Genomic DNA, 17584 nt, shown 5'->3' on the forward strand with positions numbered 1-17584 from the left:
CCCCTCCATGTGATTCAAGTCCTTGTAGTTTCAAGTCTTGTGTTTGTTAGCTTTCCCCTACAATATAAGTTCGCGCTACAATTGCATGGGTTCGACCTGTATTAACTTGACGGGTGTCAATGATGAAGCAGAAGGCTTTAATCCAACGAAGCATCTTGTCTTAGTATCCTTATATGTTTTCAATTGTCTCCATGTATATCTTTCCTATGTTTATAGTCTGCCTTGGTACCGACTCTGAGTCCAGATTACAGTTTAGTTGACGCTTTGGTACTCGCTTGTTGTAAACAAAAAATTATAACTTTCGACTACTGACAGTATCACCAACAACTAGCCTGTGTAGTATCCCATTTTGAAATATCAAGCCTTGTACTCCCCCGAAAGTCCTGACTTGGTTCTTGTGATTCTGGCTGTATCCGATCGACCAGCTGTTAGCGACGGAGGCTACCTACAATACGATAATTGATATCTTGATTCGGGAAGTTTAAGCTGCATTCTGCTTCAACTTTAGAATACCCCATATTTTTTGTCGTGAGTTTGTTTTCACAACTTCATCACTATACCCGAGGTCCGTAGACAGCAACCGGCTATTTGCTCCTTTGCAGACGACATTGATGCTCTCCTTGTAAAACTCATTTCTCATTTTTACCGAGCAATAAAACCGACACACACATTAGGCACACTTAAAAATTGACAAAAAATGCCGTGTGTTCTCAAAGATGTTTATCTAGAATTGGATATCAGTGCAATTGATTCATATATTTTTTTTAATGACACATTTAATTTTTTTTTTTTTAAAGATTGACATATGTTTCCAATAACTTATACACACACATATATATAGAATGTAACACAATATTCATGCTTGGTATTGTTTGATATTACCTTACATTAATGCGTCAATTTCATCCTAATAACATTACCACAAGCTCTCGAAAACATAGAATACAACCGACATATATACCAAACACTGTTACCATCGAGACGTCATTGTAGTGTATAAATTAAAACAATGTAATTTTAGTAGAAATACACGTAAGCGCAGACGCACAGGGGAGTTATATTAACATGTACAGATGGAACCATTGGACTGTTCTACCACCTTTATGTCCACTAACGACAGGAGAGTTATATTAACTCCCATGTACAGATGGAACCATTGGACTGTTCTACCACCTTTCTGTTCCCTAACGACAGGAAACTGCTACTCTTCTGTTACTACATGACATTTGAACTTTTGATTGGGCGTCCAAATCACATGTTGTCGTTGTAATGTGTGACGTCACACTTATCTCGGCGACTTAAGTCGATGGCACATGTGTAACGGTTGCACACACACACAAACACAAAACGTAAATCAGTGTGTTGTTTGCAAAAGTGGTTCAACAAATACAGTTCATAGCAAATGAGAGTTAACCCTCTCCTTTGTGTAAGACTGAAACACTGCTTAGATAGAAATGAGAGTTATATTCTTCTTTGTGTTAGACTGAAACACTGCTAAGATAGAAATGAGAGTTATCTTCTCCTTTGTGTTAGACTGAAACACTGCTTAGATAGAATGAGAGTTATCTTCTCCTTTATGTTAGACTGAAACACTGCTTAGATAGAAATGAGAGTTATCTTCTCCTTTATGTTAGACTGAAACACTGCTTAGACCGAAATGAGAGTTATCTTCTACTTTGTGTTAGACTGAAACATTGCTTAGACAGAAATGAGAGTTATCATCTCCTTTGTGTTAGACTGAAACATTGCTTAGACAGAAATGAGAGTTATCATCTCCTTTGTGTTAGACTGAAACATTGCTTAGACAGAAATGAGAGTTATCATCTCCTTTGTGTTAGACTGAAACATTGCTTAGACAGAAATGAGAGTTATCTGCTCCTTTGTGTTAGACTGAAACATTGCTTAGACAGAAATGAGAGTTATCTTCTCCTTTGTGTTAGACTGAAACACTGCTTGGATAGAAATGACATGATCTACTGAATTACCGCAAACCAGTACGAACACAAGTGTGCAAGGTCAAGCGTGGACATACAAGTGGGCATTGTACAGATGTACATGGTGACGTCAATAACCACCTCGCTTATATTTAACGACCAATATCCTCTTCATCGAGTCAACAAGACACACGTGATGTACAAGAAGACAACAAAAATAATACACTGTCGGTTTATCAAATACACTTCCAAACAAAGCAAATCAAGTCAAATATCAAGAATTATCCATTTGATTAAAAGCTTATCTCCGCTGCGGTGAGGATATATAAAATGTTATGATATGCCTCTCGAGAATGAATGCGTCAATACAACATTCTGCACTATTTCCTGTACGTACCCAACGCCTGTACCTGTCCCTTTAAGTCATCTTGGTATGGTAAATATTTCTGTCATTATATTTCATGACGTCTTGATATTGGATAACCATCGCCAAGAAAAGTTCATTAAAATAAATATTGCGCGTAACCAAAATAATGATTGTAATTATACTGATTAAGAAAGCTTCCAGAATAAAGGTGGTTTTTTTTGGAAATGTAGTCATCTGTTCAAACTGTGTAGGATTGAATCTGTTTTTTTCAAGTGTTCATGCAAGTATGAACAGGTACAAACTTACTTACTAACCATAAGAGCAAATGTAATGTTAGACCAAATGTTTGGTTTAATCAAAGCATTTATAAATTTATAGTAATATCTGAAGTTGTGTTGTTCAGTTGAACTCTCTTTTGTTTTCGTTGTTGTATTGTAATGTTCCAGGAAGTCCACGTGATGACATACTGTTTGTTGTATTGTAATGTTCCAGGAAGTCCACGTGATGACATACTGTTTGTTCTATTGCAATGTTCCAGGAAGTCCACGTGATGACATACTGTTTGTTCTATTGCAATGTTCCAGGAAGTCCACGTGATGACATACTGTTTGTTCTATTGCAATGTTCCAGGAAGTCCACGTGATGACATACTGTTTGTTCTATTGCAATGTTCCAGGAAGTCCACGTGATGACATACTGTTTGTTCTATTGCAATGTTCCAGGAAGTCCACGTGATGACATACTGTTTGTTCTATTGCAATGTTCCAGGAAGTCCACGTGATGACATACTGTTTGTTCTATTGCAATGTTCCAGGAAGTCCACGTGATGACATACTGTTTGTTCTATTGCAATGTTCCAGGAAGTCCACGTGATGACATACTGTTTGTTCTATTGCAATGTTCCAGGAAGTCCACGTGATGACATACTGTTTGTTCTATTGCAATGTTCCAGGAAGTCCACGTGATGACATACTGTTTGTTCTATTGCAATGTTCCAGGAAGTCCACGTGATGACATACTGTTTGTTCTATTGCAATGTTCCAGGAAGTCCACGTGATGACATACTGTTTGTTCTATTGCAATGTTCCAGGAAGTCCACGTGATGACATACTGTTTGTTCTATTGCAATGTTCCAGGAAGTCCACGTGATGACATACTGTTTGTTCTATTGCAATGTTCCAGGAAGTCCACGTGATGACATACTGTTTGTTCTATTGCAATGTTCCAGGAAGTCCACGTGATGACATACTGTTTGTTCTATTGCAATGTTCCAGGAAGTCCACGTGATGACATACTGTTTGTTCTATTGCAATGTTCCAGGAAGTCCACGTGATGACATACTGTTTGTTCTATTGCAATGTTCCAGGAAGTCCACGTGATGACATACTGTTTGTTCTATTGCAATGTTCCAGGAAGTCCACGTGATGACATACTGTTTGTTCTATTGCAATGTTCCAGGAAGTCCACGTGATGACATACTGTTTGTTCTATTGCAATGTTCCAGGAAGTCCACGTGATGACATACTGTTTGTTGTATTGCAATGTTCCAGAATGTCCACATGATGACATACTGTTTGTTTAATTGCAATGTTCCAGGAAGTCCACGTGATGACATACTGTTTGTTCTACTGCAATGTTCCAGGAAGTCCACGTGATCACATACTGTTTGTTCTATTGCGATGTTTCAGGAAGTCCACGTGATGACATACTGTTTGTTCTACTGCAATGTTCCAGGAAGTCCACGTGATGATATACTGTTTGTTCTATTGCAATGTTCCAGGAAGTCCACGTGATGATATACTGTTTGTTCCTTTGCGATGTTCCAGGAAGTCCACGTGATGACATACTGTTTGTTCTATTGCAATGTTCCAGGAAATCCACGTGATGAAATACTGTTTGTTCTATTGCAATGTTCCAGGAAGTCCACGTGATGAAATACTGTTTGTTTAATTGCAATGTTCCAGGAAGTCCACGGGATGACATACTGTTTGTTCTATTGTAATGTTCCAGGAAGTCCACGTGAGGATATACTGTTTGTTCCTTTGCGATGTTCCAGGAAGTCCCCGTGATGACATACTGTTTGTTCTATTGTAATGTTCCAGGAAGTCCACGTGATGATATACTGTTTGTTGTATTGCAATGTTCCAGGACGTCCACGTGATGATATACTGTTTGTTCTATTGCAATGTTCCAGGAAGTCCACGTGATGACATACTGTTTGTTGTATTGCAATGTTCCAGGAAGTCCACGTGATGACATACTGTTTGTTCTATTGTAATGTTCCAGGAAGTCCACGTGATGATATACTGTTTGTTCTATTGCAATGTTCCAGGACGTCCATGTGATGATATACTGTTTGTTCTATTGCAATGTTCCAGGAAGTCCACGTGATGACATACTGTTTGTTCTATTGCAATGTTCCAGAATGTCCACATGCTGACATACTGTTTGTTTAATTGCAATGTCCAGGAAGTCCACGTGATGACATACTGTTTGTTCTATTGCAATGTTCCAGGAAATCCATGTGATGACATACTGTTTGTTTAATTTTAATGTTCCATGAAGTCCACGTGACGACATATTGTTTGTTCTATTGCATTGTTCCAGGAAGTCCACATGATGACATACTGTTTGTTGTATTGCAATGTTCCAGGAAGTCCACGTGATGACATACTGTTTGTTCTATTGCAATGTTCCAGGAAGTCCATGTGATGACATACTGTTTGTTTAATTGCAATGTTCCATGAAGTCCACGTGACGACATACTGTTTGTTCTATTGCATTGTTCCAGGAAGTCCACATGATGACATACTGTTTGTTGTATTGCAATGTTCCAGGAAGTCCACGTGATGACATACTGTTTGTTCTATTGCAGTGTTCCAGGATGTCCACGTGATGATATTTATCGGTTTCGGGTTCCTAATGACCTTCCTCAAGAGATACGGGTACTCAGCTGTCAGTGTAAACCTCTTCATCGCCGCGGTCATCATCCAGTGGGCGCTCATTGTCCGCGGTGTCATACACCAGCTTCTACATGGTGAAGCAAAGTTCACGATCGGAATCGGGGAGTAAGTTATTGTGACGTATTTATGACGTCATACTTGAAATACTAATCTTCACATACTGTCAAAATAACATGTAAGACATACTTAACTATTGAAAATAATAATAAAAACAGTATTTATTAAACATGCAACCTAAATGTGTGATTTACTCAAAGTACGAATCAATGTAGAAGGAAAACGCTGTGTTTAGACGAAACCAACAAGTGTTCAAAGTGTCGATTTTAACCGTGATTTAGTATGTAGTTATTTTGATAAAACGTTAAGATTAAACCCTTAATATTGCAAAACATCTCCATTTAAATACGATCATTGAAATGATGAACGTATTACAGACACGGGTACAGGGTCCTCTTCGTTCTGTTGTCTATTGAGATATACACGGAAGCATGTTAAAATTCCGTAAAGCGGTTTATTCAAAATACAAAACGATCCAAAATACGATCCATTGTCAGTATATACCCTAACGACCTAACAAATGAAAACGATCCTGGTATTTCAACGATGAAGGCTTAGTAATAGGTGCAGTAATCCAAAAATAAATTACGCTGCAACATGTACATGTTTCGTCCTTCTGGAACTCGTCGGGGAATCTAAGGGCCAAAAAACTTGTAGAAACGTAGTTATTTATAAATATAAAATTAAGAGAAATACTGGTAAATGTCAAATTAAATAGTTAGTAAAGTGTGTTAGAGCTAACTGTGTCAAGGTAACGGCAAACCTCGGGGATTAATAATACACTGACGGAGTACATCACATTGTATCTGGAGTGATGAACGTAGCACACACGCCGGTGGTGTTACCTCTACACTTTAGTAATAGATACAGAACGCTCTACCAGGTATATAGTGACGTCATATACCAGGTATAAAGTGACATCATAGACCAGGTACATTCGATATAGTGACATCGTATTTATAATGTACACCAACTTGTTCTACCATCCACTCTATTGGCTACTGGTGTACGGCAGGTTAGGGCCCCTGTCACTGTATGCTATCACGTGACGTGCAAGGTAGGACTGGCTTACACAAGTCTATGGCATCAGGGAAACACTAATTTTAAGTATCTATATTGCCAGGAAGTCGCGTGGTCCTGATAGTGTTCCCTGACTAAAGCTTTAGTCGACTTGTATGTAGAACGGTATCTTATCAACATAGGACAGCCTAAAACGAGACATAGAAATGACAACACGACAATAGCTGTCAGATCAGAACGTCAGCAGGCATTCACGTCTGATAAATAGGTCATGTGTATATATAAAGTGACAAAATAACAAGACCTTCTGTCACAAGATATTCTATAACTTCATTTTGTAAAAGCAGTTGATGACAGCATGAAACGTCAATGACCGCTACAAACGACACACAGAGATAGATAGAAGTATTACGTAATGGCGTTACCCAGCGTAATATCACGTTCCTCTGTCACGTAACCCTGCCTTGTACAATACTCCTATTCATATCCCGCGCTTAGTGCTCCCTTTTAATCATTTAAACCGAATAGTATTACGTGTATTATATTTATTACGTGACATACTTTTTTAACTGAATAAAACCCTGCAATTAATAATGTAAGAAATACGAAACTAACCCACTTTAAATCCTTTTACTATACAGAATATCTAAGGTAAATGGTATTTCGTGTAAAAAAAAAGGCACACAATGGGTATTTGTTTATTACGTGACATTCTTTTTTAACTGAATACAACCTTGCAATTAAAAATGTAAGAAATACGAAACTAACCCACTTTAAATCCTTTTACTATACAGAATATCTAAGATAAAGGGTATTTCGTGTAAAATAAGGGTATTTGGTGTGCACCATGGTGCGGAAAATCGCTCATTAGGAGTAGTCAATAAAACTTATATTTGTGATCTTCTTATACAGAACATGGTATACCTAATTGCATCCCTGTTTCAATAAAACCTGCCTGAATGACATAAAAGTATCAATAATTGTATCGTGTACTATAAACTGTAAAGAAGTTAATCATTATAAAACCTTACCGTGTTAGAACACACAGGATAGCTACCCTTTCTAAAAGTTATATGTGTAAATGAGTAAGCATATAATAATTTCTTTCTTGTTTCCCTTTTCTTTCTCAGAACAATCAAACATTCCTGGATTTCCAGGGTTGAGGTGCCCATGTTTTCTTTCGAGTATTCACTTTTTTAACAGTTTTTTAAAATATGTTACAAGATTTGTTCCATTACAAAAGAGACCATTACAGCATGGCAGAAGAAAACAATAAAAGAGATCATAGTTTTAATATGCATTTTTGTTTTTCAATGTGGATTAATTTTAATTTTGTTCTCTCCTTCAATCTGACATCAATTAAAACCATACACATTTTTTAATTAATAACTACGTTACGTATATTTGTTAGGTATTAAGTCTGCCGATACGTATATTTGTTAGGTATTAAGTCTGCTGATACCTATATTTGTTAGTTATTCAGTCTACTGATACGTATATTTGTTACTTATTCAGTCTGATGATACGTATATTCGTAGTTATTCAGTCTGATGATACGTATATTTGTTACTTATTCAGTCTACTGATACGTATATTTGTTTCTTATTCAGTCTGCTGATACGTATATTTATTACTTATTCAGTCTACTTATACGTATATTTGTTACTTACTCAGTCTGATGATACGTATACTTGTTACTTATTTAGTCTGCTGATACTTATATTTGTTACTTATTTATTTTTCTGATACGTATATTTGTTGCTTATTCAGTCTACTGATAAGGATATTTGTGCGTTATTCAGTCTACTTATACGTATATTTGTTACTTATTCAGTCTGATGATACGTATATTTGTTACTTATTAAATCTGCTGATACGTATCGTTGTTACTTAATTAGTCTGCTGGGTGCCGACTTTGCCGCAGCCACTGTGCTGATATCGTTCGGGGCGGTGCTAGGAAAGACGAGTCCCCTCCAGCTGATCGTAATGGGCCTGATCGAGGTGGTGTTAAGTCAAATCAACGAGTACATTGGACTTGATAAACTCAGGGTAAATACTGTAGAACGTCACTTTCTGAGTGGATTGTATCTATTCCGTTAGCTCTCTCAGGTCGATTTTCGTGATGTGTCTGTTTTTTGTTTTGTTAAAATATTAATGTCGAATAAGAAGTTGAATTTCTTATGTCAAGTCTTATGGAAGCGTTTGCCATACCCAACTAAAGACGTAGATCGTTCACTTCAAAGTTGCTCAGATATATCATGTCCACTTTTTACTTGACCAGAGAGGGGTCAAAACAAACAATCCCCGGAAGTTGAATTTATAAGGCAGGCCCCTTTTCCTGCAATGAATTAAGATGCTAAACAAGGCATGATTGTGAAAAACAAACCAAAACTATATTCTGCTGTAAAAAAATAAATATTTGATCATTTTCCAGGTAGAATGACGGAATGATTCCAATGTATTGTTATCACTGTTTCTGTCCATATCGTTTACCTGTAATAAAACATTAGATTTGATGCGTTCATTCTTCTAATGGAAGACGTAGGTGAATCTATAGGTTTGAAGACTGTAATATTTATAGTATGGTATTCTGTTTCTCCCTTAAGGCGGAAGATGTATGTGAATCTAAGTAAATCCATAGGTTTAAACCCTGTATCATTTATACTCTGTTACTCATTTTAGGCGGAGGACGTAGGCGAATCTATGTACATCCATGCTTTTGGTGCTTACTTTGGTCTGGCCGCTTCCCGGGTTCTGTTTTCGGAGGAGATAGAGAAATCATCATCAAAAGAAGGAGCCGTGTATCACTCGGATATCTTCTCTATGGTCGGTAAGTAACATCCTCTCTATGGTCGGTAAGTAACAACTTCTCTGTGGTCGGTATAAGTAACATCTTCTCTATGGTCGGTAAGTAACATCTTCTCTGTGGTCGGTAAGTAACATCCTCTCTATGGTCGGTAAGTATCATCCTCTCTATGGTCGGTAAGTAACAACTTATCTATGGTCGGTAAGTAACATCCTCTCTATGGTCTGTGAGTAACAACTTATCTATGGTCGGTAAGTACCATCCTCTCTATGGTCGGTGAGTAACAACTTATCTATGGTCGGTAAGTACCATCCTCTCTATGGTCGGTGAGTAACAACTTATCTATGGTCGGTAAGTACCATCCTCTCTATGGTCGGTGAGTAACAACTTATCTATGGTCGGTAAGTAACTTCCTCTCTATGGTCGGTAAGTAACAACTTCTCTATGGTCGGTAAGTAACATCTTATCTATGGTCGGTAAGTAACATCCTCTCTATGGTCTGTAAGTAACAACTTCTCTATGGTCGGTAAGTAACATCTTCTCTATGGTTGGAAAGTAACATCTTCTCTATGGTCGGTAAGTATCATCCTCTCTATGGTCGGTAAGTAACAACTTATCTATGGTCGGTAAGTACCATCCTCTCTATGGTCGGTGAGTAACAACTTATCTATGGTCGGTAAGTAACATCCTCTCTATGGTCTGTAAGTAACAACTTCTCTATGGTCGGTAAGTAACATCTTCTCTGTGGTCGGTAAGCAACATTTTCTCTTTGGTCGGTAAGTAACATCTTCTCTATGGTTGGTAAGTAACATCTTCTCTATGGTCGGTAAGTTACATCCTCTCTATGGCGGTAAGTAGTCGAAAAAATGTATCGTTACCTGTTGAAGTATGCTTAAAATACAACCGTTCATTTCAAGCATATACTAAAAATAGTATAAGAAACTAACTTCTATGCTTGATATGTGTTGAAAGATGCACGTAAGATACACACATGTTATTTGTTACGTTAAATAGTAACTCGAGGTTCTTGTATACCGCTTTATCACAACCTAATTTGTAGGTCGTCTCAAAGCGGTTCACAAATTATCATCCGTGGTTATAGGGCCTTTGCAACCAGCCAATACCTTTCTTAACTCCTTGGGGAGCATACAGCCGGTGCTGCTATTTCGGCGTTCACAGCTACCATTCTACAATTCTAGCACAGCCCTACCACGTACTCAGTAACAGTCGAGTAGACAATCGGAGTAAAGTGTCTTGCTCAAAGATACATCACAGTGCCGTGTCGTTACTCGAACCCGCAACCCTTAGGTCACGAGCCCGGCGTCCTACCACTAGACTACCGTCCTACCACTAGACTACCGTCCTACCACTAGACTACCGTGCCTCATAAAGTTTTGTAGGACTATGTTAAGTTAGTGTTATTTAACTCGTTGTTAATTTCCATATTAATATTTTCGGATTTGATTTTCAAAATTATTTATCTGTGTCAGGATGTACCACGAGTTATCACTAATACATGCTCTGCTTTATTTCTGCACTTCGTTTGATACAATGTACACCTTCAAACTTCCTCAATTAATAAACATTCAACATTGTTTAAAGCCCACAAAGTGTTGCCGTTTCAGAGGACAACATGCTTTCTGTGTCTTTCCATTCCTTTGATATCTTCCCAGATTATCGATTCGTCATCGAGTTTCGAGTTTATTTTAGACGAAATTCCACTAGGAAAACTATAAGTCAAACCTTCCTGTTTTATTATCTATGCCAAAGTTGTGTAAGAAAAAACGTGTTCCGCGTATTAAAATTTCCCTGTTGTTTACTGTAAAAGTCAGAGGGGAAAAGCTCACTCCGAGGTACATATACAAACACACCGCAAAAATGTATAAAGCCAACATAAACAATATTGAAGACCATGTGATGTTGTGTGCCTTTTGTTATTGGTCCCTCCCTTTGTATTAGACCATGTGATGTTGTGTGCCTGTTGTTATTGGTCCCTCTATTTGTATTAGACCACGTGATGTTGTGCGCCTGTTTCTCTTGGTCCCTCTCTTTGTATTAGACCATGTGATGTTGTGCGCCTGTTTCTATTGGTCCCTCTCTTTGTATTAGACCATGTGATGTTGTGTGTCTGATGTTATTGGTCCCTCTCTTTGTATTAGACCATGTATTAGACCACGTGATGGTGTGTGCCTGTTGTTATTGGTCCCGCTCTTTGTATTAGACCACGTGGTTTTGTGTATCTGTTGTTATTGGTCCCTCTCTTTGTATTAGACCACGTGATGTTGTGTATCTGTTGTTATTGGTCCCTCTCTTTGTATTAGACCATGTGATGTTGTGTGCCTGTTGTTATTGGTCCCTCTCTTTGTATTAGACCACGTGATGTTGTGTGCATGTTTATATTGGTCCCTCTCTTTGTATTAGACCTCGTGATGTTGTGTGCCTGTTTTTATTGGTCCCTCTCTTTGTATTAGACCATGTGATGTTGTGCGCCTGTTGTTATTGGTCCCTCTCTTTGTATTAGACCACGTGATGTTGTGTGCCTGTTTCTATTGGTCCCTCTCTTTGTATTAGACCACGTGATGTTGTGCGTCTGTTTCTATTGGTCCCTCACTTTGTATTAGACCACGTGATGTTGTGTGCCTGTTTCTATTGGTCCCTCTCTTTGTATAAGCCCATGTGATGTTGTGCGCCTGTTGTTATTGGTCCCTCTCTTTGTATTAGACCACGTGATGTTGTGCGCCTGTTTCTATTGGTCCCTCTCTTTGTATTAGACCACGTGATGTTGTGCGCCTGTTTCTATTGGTCCCTCTCTTTGTATTAGACCACGTGATGTTGTGCGCCTGTTTCTATTGGTCCCTCTCTTTGTATTAGACCACGTGATGTTGTGCGCCTGTTTCTATTGGTCCCTCTCTTTGTATTAGACCACGTGATGTTGTGCGCCTGTTTCTATTGGTCCCTCTCTTTGTATTAGACCACGTGATGTTGTGCGCCTGTTTCTATTGGTCCCTCTCTTTGTATTAGACCACGTGATGTTGTGCGCCTGTTTCTATTGGTCCCTCTCTTTGTATTAGACCACGTGATGTTGTGCGCCTGTTTCTATTGGTCCCTCTCTTTGTATTAGACCACGTGATGTTGTGCGCCTGTTTCTATTGGTCCCTCTCTTTGTATTAGACCACGTGATGTTGTGCGCCTGTTTCTATTGGTCCCTCTCTTTGTATTAGACCACGTGATGTTGTGCGCCTGTTTCTATTGGTCCCTCTCTTTGTATTAGACCACGTGATGTTGTGTGCCTGTTTCTATTGGTCCCTCTCTTTGTATTAGACCACGTGATGTTGTGCGCCTGTTTCTATTGGTCCCTCACTTTGTATTAGACCATGTGATGTTGTGTGCCTGTTTCTATTGGTCCCTCTCTTTGTATTAGACCATGTGATGTTGTGCGCCTGTTGTTATTGGTCCCTCTCTTTGTATTAGACCAAGTGGTGATGTGCGCCTGTTTCTATTGGTCCCTCTCTTTGTATAAGACCACGTGATGTTGTGCGCTTGTTTCTATTGGTCCCTCTCTTTATATTAGACCACGTGATGTTGTGTGCATGTTTATATTGGTCCCTCTCTTTGTATTAGACCTCGTGATGTTGTGTGCCTGTTTTATTGGTCCCTCTCTTTGTATTAGACCATGTGATGTTGTGTGCCTGTTGTTATTGGTCCCTCTATTTGTATTAGACCACGTGATGTTGTGTGCCTGTTGTTATTGGTCCCTCTATTTGTATTAGACCACGTGATGTTGTGTGCCTGTTGTTATTGGTCCCTCTATTTGTATTAGACCACGTGATGTTGTGTGCCTGTTGTTATTGGTCCCTCTCTTTGTATAGACCATGTGATGTTGTGTGTCTGTTGTTATTGGTCCCTCTCTTTGTATTAGACCAAGTGGTGATGTGCGCCTGTTTCTATTGGTCCCTCTCTTTGTATTAGACCACGTGTTGTTGTGTGCCTGTTTCTATTGGTCCCTCTCTTTGTATTAGTCCACGTGATGTTGTGTGCCTGTTTCTATTGGTCCCTCTCTTTGTTTTAGACCACGTGATGTTGTGCGCCTGTTTCTATTGGTCCCTCACTTTGTATTAGACCACGTGATGTTGTGTGCCTGTTTCTATTGGTCCCTCTCTTTGTTTTAGACCACGTGATGTTGTGCGCCTGTTTCTATTGGTCCATCTCTTTGTATTAGACCACGTGATGTTGTGCGCCTGTTGTTATTGGTCCCTCTCTTTGAATTAGACCACGTGATGTTGTGCGCCTGTTTCTATTGGTCCCTCTCTTTGTATTAGTCCACGTGATGTTGTGTGCCTGTTTCTATTGGTCCCTCTCTTTGTATTAGACCCCGTGATGTTGTGTGCCTGTTTCTATTGGTCCCTCTCTTTGTTTTAGACCACGTGATGTTGTGCGCCTGTTTCTATTGGTCCCTCACTTTGTATTAGACCACGTGATGTTGTGTGCCTGTTTCTATTGGTCCCTCTCTTTGTATTAGACCATGTGATGTTGTGCGCCTGTTGTTATTGGCCCCTCTCTTTGTATTAGACCACGTGATGTTGTGTGCCTGTTGTTATTGGTCCCTCTATTTGTATTAGACCACGTGATGTTGTGTGCCTGTTTTTATTGGTCCCTCTCTTTGTTTTAGACCACGTGATGTTGTGCGCCTGTTTCTATTGGTCCATCTCTTTGTATTAGACCACGTGATGTTGTGTGCCTGTTTTTATTGGTCCCTCTCTTTGTATTAGACTACGTGATGTTGTGCGCCTGTTTTTATTGGTCCCTCTCTTTGTATTAGACCATGTGTTGTTGTGCGCCTGTTGTTATTGGTCCCTCTCTTTGAATTAGACCACGTGATGTTGTGCGCCTGTTTCTATTGGTCCCTCTCTTTGTATTTCAACAGGTACGGTGTTCTTGTGGATCTACTGGCCCAGTTTTAATGGCGGAGCGGCCAGTGGAGACGAACAGCACAGGGCGATAGTGAACACCTATCTATCGCTCGCTGCCTGTACAGTCGTCACCTTCGCCTTCTCTATGTGTGTCGATAAAAGCGCCAAGTTTGACATGGTAAGTGTCAGTCAAACCTGAAATGTATCGTAAAACATTTTTATGCGTTCTTCTTAGTTTCATTATATTCTTGGTCGATATATTTTTCGCTCAAATAGACTAAATTAATCATTTTTCAGTTTTGAGTATTAATAAATGGGCTCATTATATTGCAAACGAAAGAAATATAAAATGAAAGCATAAGTTACGATTTTTGGGTACACAAGACAATTAAACAATTAGCAGAAACAAACGCTTTATAGAATTTCAGGGTCAAACATAAGCTGAAATAACATCCATTTTTTTCTGAGAGTGATGCACATCGGCTAACTAAGAGTACGTCCATAACTTGTGAAGATTGGGTGACCTGAACGCCTGGCCACAATGGCTCGTACCCGATAGATGTATAATAACACATCTTAATATTTTCCCAAGAAGTGACGTAATTTTCTGACAGACGAAATCAAACTAGAACGGCGATCAGGAAACACTGATGTTTGGATGCATGGAATAAACTCCCACAAAACAGGCAGACGATATGTCTCCTTGCTTCTTTTAAACACACATCAGATATGCTCATGCACATATGCAATAAGTATAGCTATAAATAGAAGTTTAAATAAATCCCTCTAAATCAGTGATTGTAGTTTTTAACGAACGAACTAGTAATAATTATAATTATCTACAACATTAATATAGCGCCCCATATAATTTGTATAATATTTTAAAGCGTTTTAATACATATGGACAATAGTATTAATTATAATTGATAAACAAAAAAGGCACAAAAATCACCATGATTCGACGATTTAAATAAAGTGTGGTGTGAACATGACGTCTGCGCAAAGAGCTCAAAGTGCAGATGTGAAGAGTTTTTTTTTTTTTTTTTTATATCTTTCTTGAATTTGGCCAGGGTCTTAGACTTTGGCCGTATGTGACTGTAGCCACTTACAGTCGAACCGTAGAGGGTACTGAGCCGTCAGTGACGTCACTCAGTGAACAAATGTTAAAAAAGGTGGAATTAATATAAATGAGTTTAAACAAGGTCGTCCTGATGTCGATTAAGTTACCCACTAGTAACCAATGTGGCCAAGGTTTTTTCTCTTTTAAATTGTAATTATTTGACCCCAGCATCAACCCAATAACAGGTGTACCTATACCTCTCTGTTGTTGAGTTGTGGTACTCACTTACAAACACAGACGGGCGTCGTTTGGAATCAGTACACCACTTGTGTGGGAAACTATTTCAAAATATCCATCTGAGGACCAGAACTGACAACATTAGGTATGCTTGGTTTATCATCGCTTCATTTATATGTAAATGAAGGTAAATGTGCCCTTCGCTTTTTGTATCAAAAGTGCCCTGATCTACATAAAGCTAGAAAGGGTGTTATTGTTGATGCAGTAGGTACGCTTTACAGGTACAATTTCCATGATATTTTTTAATGAATTCCTTAAGTCGGGAATATTTCCTCCAAAGCAACGATGGACAAACCTAGCTAAAATGTTCGTCTTTGTTAGGATTCAGATGACAGGACACCTCGTTAAGATCATTCGCCGGATTTTTCGAGATTCATAAATATTCCTCCTGAAATGAAACCCTCAGTGATCTGGTACTTTTCAAAATGTTATCCTTCTTTTATTAGAAATTGCAAAACTGTTTCCATAATGTGGATTACTCCACCTGCTTGCGAACTATCATGCGCTCATTGCAAGGGTACATTTAAAGTCGCGGCGAGTTAGAATTAGCAAATTTGCGGGATACTCTTTCCACGATTTTGTAAATAAATATCCCTCGCATGTTAATGTGTCTTTAGACAAGTCAGACAGGGAAGTATAGATAGTTGTTCTGGTGGGTGATCCAAGCGCTGCCATTTATTATGTCTGTAATGACAACGTTAAATCGCTCACGTCATTTATCATTTATAAGATTAGATTACCTGATATGATCAAAAAAGTCGTTCATTATGACATTCCAGTAAATCTAGTTAATTATATAGTAGTCATTACAGTGCGTCATCTTATTGTCCACTTATTATTGATTGACTAACTTATCCCTTCTTTTTGTCAAGCTGTTATTATTAAATGATATTTATATCGATTGTATTTCAATTTTCATTTCCACATTTCTTTCATGTCACTTGCACTTACTGTTCTCATCCATATTGTATATGAAATACAGATATGATGAATAAATCCCCCGCCAAACAGACAGACACAAATACCTCAGAAGAGCCCTGAGCGAGTACGTTCGACCGTTATTTTGCAAACAAAGTAGGGCATGCCCGCGCTTTTGATATCCAACATGGCTAAGCACATCAATTTCAAAGCAGTATCACGTGGTTTACTTTTCCTTTCTGTTGGTTTACATACATTTATTTTTATATTCGTTGTTGTCCGATTCAAGAACCTACCGAATGGGACTATGACAATATAACACGTGGTTAGGGCATGTGCCTATTTTATATTTGTCATTGCGACACTTATCTGTCTTTTTTAAATAACACTGAGAATATTTTCGAGCCAATTGTCAAGAAGATTAAGATTTATAGAATGTTGTTTCGTTAATATGTATATGTTATAGTTTGTGATACACAAACAAAATAAACTCATTGTCAGACAGCATTTACTTCCTGCCGTGACATTCTCAGGACGAGGCTCTAGCTACCTCGTTCCATTGTGAGTTTGTTAAAGTATCCGGTATCCGTTATCGGATAAGTTCTAACTAAATTTTCTCCACAAGGCTCCTTTGGCTATCATATCAGAAACCTAGAGATCTAACTTCTCCAAGACAACATTCCCGTTCGTAACGTAGATAAGTCTCGCGACAATGTCACTGAACAGAAAACAAACTGGAATGTGTGATGAATGTCACCTTGAAAATACTAATCCGTCATCCTATGACCCGGTCCTGACCCTGACGTATGATATGTACTTCTCAATGACACACCTGTTATTAATACTACATTTGTAAGTAATATAGTGGCACTACCTGATCCTGACTTCTCATTTACATAACTGTTATTTAGAATCTACTCTTCTGAAGTTTCATTCCCGTTCAAATCTCTTTTTGAACAAGTATAGCGGGTTTTTGTTGAAATAACAAATCATGATCAATCTAAAAAATGTATCAAAACACTAGAAGCAGAACTTTTTTACGTTTTTTTTTTTTAAAAAATGACCAATTCCGCGGCCATTTTGAATATCGCAAAAATGTGTTTTTTGTTCATTGTACACAGTGCTAAAATTCCACCTTTTTGACGCTATATCAATCACTGCAAGTGTCACTGTATCACCACCTTTGTGACGCTATATCAATCACTAAAAGTGTCACTGTATCACCACCTTTGTGACGCTATATCAATAACTA

General features: G+C 38.5%; 1 protein-coding gene across 1 annotated transcript in view; it reads left to right on the top strand.

Annotated features, from left to right (window-relative positions):
• LOC110446807 (ammonium transporter Rh type A-like) overlaps positions 1-17584 on the top strand; it is a 53273-nt gene that overhangs the window by 12767 nt on the left and 22922 nt on the right. The window contains exons 2-5 of the mRNA XM_021492119.1: positions 5177-5369; positions 8240-8390; positions 9024-9171; positions 14072-14235. Of these exons, the coding sequence (XP_021347794.1) occupies positions 5177-5369; positions 8240-8390; positions 9024-9171; positions 14072-14235 (656 nt within the window). The remainder of the gene's footprint in view (positions 1-5176; positions 5370-8239; positions 8391-9023; positions 9172-14071; positions 14236-17584) is intronic.

The sequence above is a fragment of the Mizuhopecten yessoensis genome, unplaced genomic scaffold, assembly GCF_002113885.1.
Source record: "Mizuhopecten yessoensis strain PY_sf001 unplaced genomic scaffold, ASM211388v2 scaffold3007, whole genome shotgun sequence".
In the NCBI taxonomy this organism is placed as follows: Eukaryota; Metazoa; Mollusca; class Bivalvia; order Pectinida; family Pectinidae; genus Mizuhopecten; species Mizuhopecten yessoensis.